The sequence below is a fragment of the Anopheles bellator genome, chromosome 1 (assembly GCF_943735745.2).
Source record: "Anopheles bellator chromosome 1, idAnoBellAS_SP24_06.2, whole genome shotgun sequence".
NCBI lineage: Eukaryota > Metazoa > Arthropoda > Insecta > Diptera > Culicidae > Anopheles > Anopheles bellator.
In genome coordinates this window covers 24417425-24430438 of record NC_071285.1, presented here as the reverse complement: position 1 = coordinate 24430438, position 13014 = coordinate 24417425, and the positions used below count along the sequence as shown (strand labels likewise).

General features: G+C 47.6%; 1 protein-coding gene across 1 annotated transcript; it reads right to left on the bottom strand.

Annotated features, from left to right (window-relative positions):
* Positions 1-12: 12 nt before the first annotated feature.
* Positions 13-4166, bottom strand: LOC131215279 (uncharacterized). The gene is made up of 5 exons (XM_058209667.1): positions 3670-4166; positions 1957-3205; positions 1719-1888; positions 1517-1566; positions 13-1463 (listed from the first exon to the last, which is right to left on the bottom strand). The coding sequence occupies exons 1-5, from the start codon at positions 4164-4166 to the stop codon at positions 13-15; spliced, it is 3417 nt and encodes a 1138-aa protein (XP_058065650.1).
* Positions 4167-13014: the final 8848 nt, after the last annotated feature.

Below are 13014 nucleotides of genomic sequence, written 5' to 3'. Positions count from 1 at the left end.
ATAAAACGGGTTTCAATCAACTAGCTTTGCGCCGTGTTTGCGCCAGTTCCTGAGAAGCTGTACGTTCATTTGACCAATGCGCCAGTGCTGGGTTTGGAGCGCTCCGTTGCAGACGTTGACGGTGAGCTGACGGCGCGATAGCTGAGCCTCTAGGCAGAACGCTTTTTCCCTTCCCGCGTAGATCTGTTTGGTGTCCACGTCGTACTGAAACAGCTGATTGCCCTGCTGATTGTGGCAGCCGATCAGCTTCAACTGCGCGTTGGGCGAGTGTTCCGACATGTCCAAACACTCCGACGAGAAGAGCGCCGATTTGATGTCGCGCCGCCAGGTGAACTGGAAGTTTTGTCCCGGGCGTTCGGGTTCGACTTTGTCACTGGCGCACGGTGCCAGCAGGATACGTTTGACGCCAACCGAAATGCCCTCCACTTCGACGCACAGGTTGGCATTCGCCTGACTCTGGATGACACCGGAAGCGAAGTTTTCCGGCTCGATCAGTGGGTACCACTCGATAAGATCCGGTGCGATCGTTTCCATGAACCAGCGGAACGGTTTGCAGTGCAACCGGCGGCGCAGTTGCTTCATTTTCGACAAATCTCCCGCATCGATGGCGAATCGCTGCGGATCCCTCCGGTACACGTACTGTTTGTACTCGTCCATCCACACTTCGGCCACCCGTTTGTGGTTTTTGGCCACAAAGTCGTACGTTTTCGCGTTCGGAAACGGGGAATAGCTGCGGTAGATGTGGCCGACCCGCGAACACGGAGCGTCAATCAGCTGCCCGCCGCACATCCAAATCTTGAAGCTCAGCTCGTACTGCTCGGCGCCCCAGATCTCCAGCTGCTCATCGTAGCCGCCGAGCTCCCAGAAGAACCGGGCACTGATGGCAAACAGACCACCGGCCATCACCGGACTGGGGAACGGTTTCGTGGGGTCCCGGAGGTCTTCCGGTCGCAGCGGGAGCCGCTTGTACAGCATATTCCAGTCGAACGCACCGCGGGCGCCCTGGTCCTGGGGGACAAACTCAAACGTATCGTCCATGATGACGTCAATGAAGGGACACACGCAGGTGCGAGGATCGCGCGCTATCGGTTCGAGCAACGGTGGCAGCCAATTGATTCCTGCCTCGACGTGTGAGTCCAGAAACAGTAGCACGTCACCCGTGGCCAGCTTTGCACCGGTCAACCGGGCCGTTATCAAACCGGCCCGCTCGGGCAGATGAACCACTTTCACCACGGACTTGAGGTGCTTCTCCACGTAGTCGTCGAGCTGCTGCTTGAGGAACGGTTTCGTGCTGCCATCATCGACGAGGATGATTTCTTTCAGCAACCTGGCCGGCGAACGTCTTACCACGCTGTAAACGGTGCGCAACAGCGTGGTCCAGTGCTCCTCGTAGAACGGTACGATGACGCTGACGGACGGCAGACTTCGGGAGTACTGGAGCTCACGGCACCTGGAATGGCGAGGCGAAAGTTAAGCCACCCGTAACAATCGTACCGACATTGAGTGCGGTTATACCTTGTTCCGAGCGATCGATGGAGGTTTAGTACTTGATCGGCCAGTAAGGCACTGTGATGAAATGGAATGGACGCGTATGTGGAATGGACGGATGAGCGTGCTCTTTGGCGAGAAGCGGTGCGAACGAATGATCGGAGGAAAAGGGATACAGAAAGAAACCCCGCAGGGACAACCGAGTTTATTGGAGCAACCGAGAGGCTCACAGAAACTTAGCCCCATACGTGTCCCACTGCTTCAGGAGCTTCAGGTTCACTTTGCCAAACTTCCAGCGCTGTGTTGGGCTTTCCGGGTCGCACCGGTTCACAAACACCGTTTTCGCGGAAGGATCACAGTCGATGCAAATTTGGTCGTTTCGTTTGATTTGCTGCGTACGCTGCGGAAGGATAATGCCGTGAGTACGTCGGGACGCCAACAAGCCCGGAAGCCGCCCCTTTCACTTACGTGGTCATACTGAAACAGTTGATTGCCCTGGTGCTGGTGGCACGTGTACATCGTGACCGGCGATCCCGGTGCACTGTTCGGTGTGTCCAAACACTGGTCGTCGGTCTTCAGCTGCACGTCACGGTGCCAACTGTGGATAAAGTACTGGTTGTGGTTATCCGGCTGCACCAGATCGCTCGGGCAGGCGAACATTCCGATCGGTTTTCCGCGACCTCGCTGCATGGTGTCGATACAGAGCGACGGTTTAGCCACGCTCTGGATGGCACCGGAAGCGAACTCTTTCGGCTCGACCGGAGGGTACAGTTCCAAGATCTCGGGTGCCACCACCCGCAGGAACCAGTCGAATGGCTTACAGTGTAGCTTCTGGCGTATCGCTTTCATCTTGCTTAGGTCGCCGGCATCGGACTTGGCGTACCGAACCGGATCACGCTCGTAGATGTAGTGTTTGTAGTCGTCCATCCACACTTCGGCCACCCGCTTGTGGTTGCGCGTGACAAAGTCGTACTTCCGCGAGTTCGGAAACGGGCTGTAGGTGCGGTAGATGTGCCCGAACCGGGAGCACGGTGCGTCCAGCATTCGCCCGCCGCACTGCCATATTTTGAAGCTCAGCTCGTACTGCTCCGCACCCCAGATATCCAGCTCTTCGTCGTACCCGCCGAGCTGCCAGAAAAATTCGGCCCCGATGGCGAACAACCCGCCCGCCATGACCGGGCTCTCGAACGGCTCCGTCGGAGACACTGTATCCTTTGGCGCGATTGCGATCCGCTTGTAGTGGAACTTCCAGTCAAACAGCCCCCGGCCGCCGTTGTCCTGCGGAGTCATGGCGAACGTTTGATCGTTGATCACGTCGATCAGCGGGCAAACGCAGGTCCCGGGATTCTGGGCGATCGGCTCCAGCAACGGTGGCAACCAGTTGACACCGGCTTCGGTGTGGGAATCGAGAAACACGAGCACATCTCCGGTGGCCACCTTTGCCCCGGCAAGCCGGGCCTTGATCAGCCCCGTGCGGTTGCCCTGCCGTATCAGCTTCACCTTTGGCAGGTGCCGATCCACGTACTCCTGCAGCTGGCCCTTGAGAAACTCTTTCGTACTGCCATCGTCTACGATAATTACCTCCTGCAGGAGATGGGCCGGAGCGCGGTTCAGCACACTGTAAACCGTACGCAGCAGGGTGCTCCAGTGCTCCTCGTAGAACGGTATCACGACACTGGCCACCGGCAGCTGGCTCGAGTAGGTCTGCAGTCGACAGCTGGAAACATCAAAGGGGCCACACTGGGTTCGGTTAAATTACGCTGCGTTACGTTCGATGCGGTCCCCAAATTGGAAGTGCGTAAGGGTATCGAGTGGCCTAACGGGGGCTCCCTGCAACGGTGTCAGGGCCAGTGGCCGGTTCTTGTCAGCAGTTTAAAATTGGCGCAAAAAAAGTCCCTGAAAACACTTGTTCGGCAAACATCTGGGGCAAGCTAAAGCATGTGTTTTGGCTAGGATTTACCGGCCTCGAATGTTAGTGGCGATTGTGCAAAAAGCATGTTCGACAAAAGCGCAATGCGTGCGCATTACGCGATGAAGGCAGCGTAGAGGGACCACGTCCAATGTCACCAACACAAAACACGTAAACAGTTTACCGTACATGCCGCATGCGACGAGGGAGAGCGAGTGCTGATAACAGGGAGAGAGAGAGGGTGCGAGGGGTGATAACAATGCCAACGATACCTCGGGTGCCGCAGGTCCGCCACGGAGCGGTTCACGCTGATCTTATCGCTAAGCAGCGCGTTGAAGCCGTTCTGGAAGTACAGCTTCTGGCGCAGTTCACTTTCACTGTCTGCTGGGCTGAGCGTGGCCGGTTTTCCCTGCTCGCCCGGTCCGATGCGCTCGAGATCCTGCTGAATCTGCTGGTAGTCGTTGTAGTCTATTTTGGACACCAACTTCCCGGTCACATCGTTGCGGTCTGCTTTGGACACCAACGGCCGTGCCACGTCGTTGCGGTCTGTTTTGGATACCAACCGGTGGGCCACGTTGGGCAGAACGAACTCTTCCCGGTGCGATTCCACGCGTTGCTCCTGTGGATGGTGTCGGTAACGCAGGACCAAAATGAGCAGGGCAGTCACCGAGATCACAAACAGATACCGGAGATTGTACAGAACTTCCGACGTGTCCCTGGCGCACGATCGCCAGCGAGCTTTTCGGGCCTTGCGCAATTTGTCGTCCATAATTCTGGCGGACCGGTCAAATACTGCCAACTGGTGGTTAAGGCAAGAACAGTGGCACTGAAGCCGAGCCCACGGCCCATGCTCTGGAACACGCGGCCCAACCGATTCGACGATAAATGCGTGGCATTTAAGGCACGTCAGAGGCCCGATACCCGTGACATACGTGACACATACACGCGCGGTTTGATAATGGGTTTTGGATGAGTCGAGTCGCGATATGCTGACCGACGGAAAGGGCGAGAGAGAGAGAGAGAGAGAGGTGCAATTACCACCCTTTCGGGGTGCGCGGGTGCGCGGGCTGGTCTTTGTGCCGAACGCGTGGTCTCTGTTTGCGCGACCGGCGATTGTGGATTCAGTTGGCTTGGGGAGTTAACTGGAAGTTGCGGACATCGTTTCGGAAGCAGTTGGTTGGGTTGTGTTTGGATGTTTTTCCTCAGTAGTAGGTGGGAGCGGTAGGAGGTCAACGTTGATTTCGTTGAGCGCATTTTGAGTCAAAGCAACTAATTGAAACAATTCAACACCTGAATTAAGGTTTTCAAAGTTAACGGTCTTAAGTAAATCGTGATCTGCGTAAAGGGTGTGACTGTCCAAAGTTGCTCAAATAAAAAAAATGTGTCAGGCAGTCAAACATTTTATTAAAAAATCAAGTAATATTTCTTTTGAAAGCTCATTTCATACAGAATGGGTAGAAAAAATTTCATTCAATCTCCATCTTTAGGATTACGGATTGCCGAACTTTTCGTTTTACTCCTCTCGTCAACTCTTGCACCGTTCTCTCGGTCGCTTTCTTTACTCCAGAACGTCACTTGACTATGGCCCAATATTTTTCGATTGGGCGGAGCTCTGGCGTGTCTGAGGGGTTTATGTTTTTGGGCACCACCACTCTATGGCCCTTTTCCCATAGTGACAAGATGCCAAATCCAGCCAAAACAGAAAAGAATCTGTACTTTTTTAGGATATTCATAAAGGACATATATATCCTGTTTGATGGTATCGATCGCGATTTAAATGTCACTTTTTAAACCATACGAACAGATAGTGATTGCTGATTGTGATTGCTCTTTAAAAGAATACAATGCTTTTTGTTTTTTTGTTTAATCTTTTTCAGGGTCTATTTTCTATTTGCTCTCTTCTCCGTAGATTATGTAAGTTTCCCCTGTATAGCTTTAAGAAAACGGGTCGAATAAATTATAAACATAAATTAAATTAAAATAAATATCCAATGCGTTGCTCAAAAAAACTTCAATAAAAATGATGCAGTTATAAATTGCAATTGTGCATTTTTGCAGATTATTTAAATAATCATAATCAATCAATCAATTAATTGTCATCGCTGCCAGCCTTTTTTCATCTCTTGTGGAATTTTCGATTCATGGCAGGATGGTTTGAGTAGGATTGTCCTTATCCGGCTGCATTTTGCCTGACCATTTGTTTTGACCGCCTAATGCTTCTGTGTAACACTCAGCTAACTGATAACACACAGTTCTAAAGGGTGTTACTATCAAAAACTAGTCAACTTCAACTTGACGCAGTGTTTTTCATAGTCATCGGGCGCCAAGTTATCGAAATTGTTGGATGTGTCCAAATCAACGGTCACCAATGTATTAAAAGTATTCGGATAACGTTTGACGACAGTCAGAAAGACTGGATCAGGTGGAAGTCGGAACCAGAAGACCGCAAAAACGACGAAACGAGTGATCAGTTGTTTCAAGCGGAATCTCAAACTCTCCGTCCGAGAAGTCACAACCAAGCTGGAAGTACCGTCTACAACGTGATGGTCTGCCTACCTACAAGAAAGTAGTGACTCCAAATTGTGACGATAAGCACAAAATGTCGGCCAAAAAACGATCGTGGAATCTGTGCATGGAAATGTTTACGAAATTTTCTGGGTAGTGCAGGATGATGAAACCTACGTCAAGGCAAACTTTAAACAGCTTCCTGGACAGGAGTACTATACGGCAACTGGAAGAGGAAAGTTGACAGAGATTTGCAAGAAAATGAAGCTGTTGAAATTCGCAAAGAAATATCTCGTATTGCAGGCTATCTGTTCGTATGGTTCGTAAGAGGCATTTACATCGCGATCGGGACCATCAACCAGGAAATTTATGTCCGAGAGTGCCTAAATAAACGTCTTTTGCCTTTCCTAACAAAGTACAAAGGTTCTTTTCTGTTTTGGATGCATTTAGCATCTTGTAATTAGGGGGAAAGGCCATGGAGTGATATGCCGCAAACGACGTCGAAGTGGTGCCCAAAGACATGAGCCACGCCAACATGCCAGAACTCCACCCAATTGAAAAATATTGGGCAATCGTCAAGCGGAACCTTAAGATGACTCGGAAAACAGTTATCAGTGAAATTGAATTGATAAAAGAAACTGGAGTTCTGCAGCAAAGAAAGCGACCAAGAAAACGGTGCAAGAGTTAATGAAAGGAGTGACACGATAAGTTCGGCGATTCGCATTCCTTAAGATGGAGGACTGAATGATATTTTTTTACATATTCTTTATTTAATGAGCTTTCAAAAGAAATATTACTTGATTTTTGAATAATTTTTTTTAACTGATTTGCAATTTTTTTTGTTTGACTAGTTTTTGCTAGTAACACCCTTTATCTATCAAAGGAGTGATGCGAAAAACATACAAATGTTCAGTATGAATACACAACGTTCAATGAGGTTCAAAGCTGGCATTACCCAAATAATATTAGAGTCACTGGAATCCCGAATGATGTGAATGAATGAATGATAGCATTCAATGGAAAAATGGAATAGTTATTGAGGTATTGAAGACAAATCAGTTAGCTCGATTGGGTTGGTTATCCTACGCCAATCACAGCACTGCGGCCGCCATTTGCAAATCCCAGCGAGCATAATTAGTACAAATCGTGCCACCGCCTACGAAATGCCACCAGAAACCACCCCCCGGAGGTTTGGAGTAAAACCGATAGTTTATGGATCCCTCTGGGGTGCGAAGTAGGTTATTACGGACGTCACGGGATGACGGGATATGTGACGGGAAAAAAATGCAATGCGGGCACGGAACCTAACAAAAAACCCGAAACGAGACACAATTTATGAACAAGCTTCGGTTTCACTTTATGTGCGCATTTGTGGCGCTAGTCGTCCTTGGTACCACTGATCCATTTGCCGGGCGGATCCCCGATCCGCCGACACATTGCTGGCTGACAGATTATGCCTCCGAGACCGCAGCTGCCAGCAGTACCGGCAGAGCCTCGTTAATCGGCGGGCTAAGCTCGCGTTACAGGATCGATATGGCTAATGAGGGATTCAATGCCAGCAGTGGGCGCGCTTTGGTTTCGTTAAAAAGTAACAGAAAAAAGTTTCCTTCGAAAACTGCCAACACTTGCGGAAACAGAATATCCGGGCTCGGTTGGCAATTTGCGGTCGACCGATGGCACAGACCGAAGGCTCATTTGTCTTTCATTTTACTTCTAAGATCCAACAAATAAAGGAACGTTTAACATGGCCGATACGTCTTTATTATAAGACAATGGTGACACTAATTTATTATTTAATAAAAACTGCTCTTATGTCACTTAAAATAAGCCAATTACCAGTCACTTTGATTTACATATATTTGAAAACCCCTAGGTTTAGCTAAACTGGCCTCGTTCTTGTTATTGCGTTTCAATGTCTTCTGCTATCATTTTCCTTTTATTGTTTTATTTTGATTATGAATCATTAATGAACATAGCAACATTTCATATACCGGACGGAGGTTTAAATTATTTTAAACAGACGAAGGCTAAAAATTTAAAAACTTGTTTTTTATGATATCTCAGCCTTGTCATGCCTGGGAAGGACTCGTGTAGTCAGAGCTTCTGGTAATGCGTTGTGTCTTAGTTGGCCCGACCGTCACCACTGAGTCCGGCTGTCCCGGTATTGAGGCAAGTACTGCGATGTGAGGTGTAATTAAGGTTGCAAAGGGGGTTCTGATTTTGGCCGAATCACGCCATACCATCATACGGCATCAGCTGCTGAATGACGCCACTGTCGGCCCCCTCTCGTGTTCTGATTTTATTCATGACGTCACCGGATTCCCGTTCACAGGGCCAGTCGTGGCCTGCAAGTGATAACCGGCAGGCACAGATCACAAGAAGTCATTAATCAACGTTGCAACTCCATTATAAGTCTTACCAGGCCAGGACCAGCGCACTCATCCTTCGCGGCTGGACCGGTTGCGGTTGCGAAAGAAATCGGTGCCACCGGGAACTGGCTGCGAAACACTAACCTCACTTTATAAAGCAAAAATCGGCAAAAGAACACGGCTCTCGATGGTATGTGATTAATGATAGTGCAACCACCACTAATTAAACTCGAACACTTTCGTGTGGAACTAATTTAAGGTTGGCCCAGTTGTGAGGTGAAGATAAAATTGTGGCGCACACTACACTTTAATTACAACCATTTTTGGTGTATATTTCTCTAGCGAAAAGTTTAACTTGTGCGGATTCTGGATTTGTTTCACCGGAGTTTGGCTCGTCCGGTCGCGAAGAAAGCGGTCAGTTTTTAATGCCCTTTCATAAATTTGGCGTCTCGCCGTCTGGACGACGGCGGAGAGCTCGGGCTGTGAGATTGTCCATTTTGGGGACCACTTTTAATGGCAAAGAATCCTCGCGCGACACACTGGGGCTGTATTTAGCACGCTGACCGCCTAGCGCGCCACTGATGGCGAGCCATCCTTTTACGGAAGTAAGAGTTTTTGCAAGGACCCGAGCGAGCGCCGCCAGTCGACCGGGACAAGAAGAGCAAGAAAAAACGCGGGAAGTTGAACAAACCCCCTGGTCTGGGGCGTCCAGCACTAGCGTCATAAATTCGGGCAGACATCCCCGAACGACGATGAACTCCCGGCCGGCCGGCGGTACAAGTTCTCGAAGTCGGTCGGTGCATACAGTGCTTCCGGCGGGGCTAGTGGGGCCCGATTCTTCCTACTGGTGCTACTACTGATCTGCATTTTTAGCACATCAATTTCGAGGAATGGTCACAGGGCACAATCTGGGGTGTCTGCGGCGTATGTAGGCTTTGTGCTCTCGCTGTGTCGCCGAAGCCGGCCGCGTGATAGAGCGAACGGCATAAAGAACCGTTTCCCGGGGCGGAGGGATTATTAAATTATGTTCGGCGAAAGTGGACCGTCCGACATTGTGGGACATTCACCGCCTTTAAAATGCTTTTCTCCGAAAATGTCCACAAGAGAAATTCAATAACGCTAAAAGTGGTAAGAGTGTGGTCGACTCTTTCTAGAGAGCTCAATTAATGCTTGGTTGAGGTTGTTGGTTTTATTTACACTCACATTATTTGATTTTGGCGATTTGATTTTGAAAGAAACAAACTACTTAAGCTCGAGAACAGAATTAGTAGATGTGATTTTTATGGGGAAAAAACAAGAAGGGCTTCCACAGGAACCGTTAATAAAGTGTTGACTTTACTGGTATTCGAAAGTATTTAACTGTTCATATAATTAAACAATCTATTCAAGCAATGGAATTTTTTTTTATTAAATTGAATGTGAAAACTATTATTATTAATAATTTTTATACGAATTTATGGCTTATATTTTTCTATGCTGAAAGATACTGGTAAACATAGTATTGTGCCTTAAAAATAACGAAACTTCTCTTAACCTGAGCCCCAAACGGTCGCTCAAAAAGGTTTCCACTGCTTCTTTTGATATTCCTACAAAGTTAGTAAGATCTAGAACTGTCAATGGATGATTTTGGAGCATCAATTTTTTGTTTTTTTTTAAATTTTATTGAGTTGTAGCTCATCACTTGATGTAGATGGTCGGCATAGCCGTGCTTCGATTTGTACGCTTTCCCAACCCTTTTTGGACACCTTCTACCACTTATAAGCTCTTGTTCTCGATAGAGTTTGCTCAGCGAAGCTCTTGTGCAACATTTTCAAACTTTTTGTCAGCACAACATTACATTCCGGATACAAAATTTTATGCGAATTGCGTTGTTGAACAGTTTCTGACGTTATGAAAAACGAAGAATTCCTTGTTAACTGTTTACAAAAACACTGGAAGGACCATAATTAGTATTTCGACGTATAATCTCATACAGGGATGGGGATCACAAACAATTCCCAAATCGAAATTCTCCTTACTTGTTGGCCACAGTGTCATACTGTAACTCTATCTTAAAACAATGGTTAAAACTAACATAAGTATTGTTTGGTAGGGTGACATTTTCTTTACTGCTATGCTTAACTTACTAGGTTGTACAAAAATGTAAAAAATGTAATTGTCGGATATTGTAAATTAAAAAAAATTGTTGTACGATGATGTGCTTCTTCTGTTATTTGGTTCCCATTTTCCGTAACTAAATGAACCATGCAACGATATACGCTTCGATATCCAACCATTCTTGTAACTATTTCGTCACTGCGGTCTGATTATTCCACTATTGTCCTGCCAATGGCTGCATTGCATAAAAATACGGATCGAGGAAGGAACACCGATGAACACAATCATTAACCGAGAAGTGGCATCGAGAAGAAATCTTTACAATTTGAGCTTTTTTAGCAATTGCGAATTTAGTCAACAGTATTTTTCGTAACAAAGGACATATCTTATCAGTCCTAGGTGTAAATTGATTCGTTAAATGACGATGGATAATGTATTAGGCGCAACTTCCAAAAGTCGTCGGGCAAGTGGCATTTTCGTATTGTCCTTGTGCACCGGCCTTGAACGTTTGCATAACAGCGTCGCCACAGCAGTCAACAGTTTCATAATCAACCCACGGCCCCGGCTGGACGATTGATTGGCAGCGCGCACTGGCGGTGGAAAATTAATGGCTCTTCCACAACCCGGCCTGGAAATGGATCACGACGCTGGCCGGCTGGCAGGCAGAATCTGCTTCATCAATCTGCTCCATCAATGTCCGGAGGCCCAACAGTGCCCTCCCTGCCAGTGGGTCCGCCGCCTCATGAATCATCGGGCGGTGCTGCACCGGTCACGTGACATCATAAATTTCGCTTATGAAAAAGCGCACCGAACCGTGCAGATTGCGGTGCCTACCCTTTGCTCTCCCTCGGTGCAAATTATGGCACAGATTCAGAAGCAAAAAAGAAAACTGTAACGAAAAGAAGCCAAATCGCACGCCGAAGTCGAAGCCGAGGAATGCAAAAATCAACGGCACGGAAAAATAATATGTTGCGCCCGTGCCTGCGGTGGGGAAAGTGTCAGCATAAAGCAGCCACCGGCCACCGGGCGGTGAACATAAATCCTACCATCGCGCGTGTAGAACTTCAGGCGCAAGGGGCGTTATGAATGAAACCAGCGACCGGCCGGCGGGGGGGGAAGGGTTGGAAGAAAAATGCTCCGAAACGCATGTCAGCGCAGTCGAGCGGAAGTCCCGGTGTCCTCGTAGTGGTGTGCTGCCGAGAGACCGTGCTGGCCATCGTCGCCCAGGCAAGTGGCGAATGCAAATACACTTTTATTGAACTATCAACAAGTTATACCGAAGGCACTCGCCACCCCCGGAGGGCGCAATCGGTGGCAGGCTTCCGAGGCACCGCTGCCACCGCCACCACCACCACCGCTGGTGATTGTGTGGGCAGGACGTAATCGTTTATTCCCGGTTCCGGGAGCACGTTTGCCAGTTCGCCTTAGGTTGTTTGCGTGCGCAGTGTTCGCGTTCGGGCGTTCTGGACGGCGGTGGCCACATTTTCAGCCCAACACTTCGACGCGTTGATGCTAACTTTCAGCGTGAGTTCTCGAGACTGATTGAAAATGATTGAAATGAATCCCGACGCCTCGGGTGAGCGGATGAGGGTTCATTTTGATTTCGATGCTATTGAAGCTGCCGAGATTCTACCCATCAGCATCGGGTTTTATTGAAGAATATTGCCTTTGCAGCCGCCTATAGTCTGTTTGCAAAGTTGGTGGCGGCGAAGAACTGCAACCAAGGGGAGGAACGACAGTCAATCACGCTGGACACAGTTTTATTTTTGTAGCAATGTGCAAGCCTTGGAAATGCATGAAATGGTTCTCTTTCCGTTCAATGGTTCGTAAATTAATTTAATAAAATGTTAAAATAACATTACTTAATAAATTAATGTTTGGCATAGGTAGAAAATATTCGGAGAAAAATTATCATCTTTTCTTAAATCATTTCTGAACATCATTCTATGCTCCGTAATAATTTAGATGAAATTTCAAACAATGGTAGCATGGTCTTTACTTGATTTGAGTTGAGTCTTTCAAACCCTCAAACTGTTGACCCAACGTTGATCTGCGTTGGAAATGGTATTAGGTGTGCAAATTACCAGGTCTAAGACTTGAAAATCGGGATGTTTCAGGATACTTTTAAATCATTTGGAAGGGAACTGCTATCCCCCGCTGTATTCACCAGACTTGGCTCTTTTCGAATATCATTCATTTTCATCGATGGGACACGCATTGGCTGAGCAGCATTTCGTTTCCTACGAGAAAGTTGAAATTGGATGACTAATTGGTTTGCTTCAAAAGAAGAATTCTTTAAAATACATTGAAATGATTGATGAACAATTCCATCGGCAACAAAAATACGTAATGAGGTAGCAGCAGAGCGGTTCTTATGAAAGTATTGAGAAATGGATCTCTGATTGTATCGCTTCTAAAGATGAGGAGTTCTATCGATATGGAATCCGGGAATTAGCTGCAAGATGGGAAAAAGTAGTGGCTAACGACGGACAATACCTTCATTAAGGTAGTCATTTATTTTGTTGCTGTAGTTAGGCAACAAAGAATTAATTTGCTCACCTAATATAAATAAGTTTATGAAATTATTCAGCATATGTTCTTGCAACCTTTCTATTGTGTATTTAAAAAAGACAGATCAAACTTATA

Bases quoted from the DNA above. Each gene is read 5' to 3' on its own strand.
- LOC131215279 (XM_058209667.1), bottom strand. From the start codon at position 4,166: ATGGACGACAAATTGCGCAAGGCCCGAAAAGCTCGCTGGCGATCGTGC. The intron at 3,206-3,669 runs GTATCGTTGGCA...TGATGTTTCCAG, and splicing joins GCGGACCTGCGGCACCCGAG to CTGTCGACTGCAGACCTACT. The intron at 1,889-1,956 runs GTAAGTGAAAGG...ATCCTTCCGCAG, and splicing joins AACTGTTTCAGTATGACCAC to CGTACGCAGCAAATCAAACG.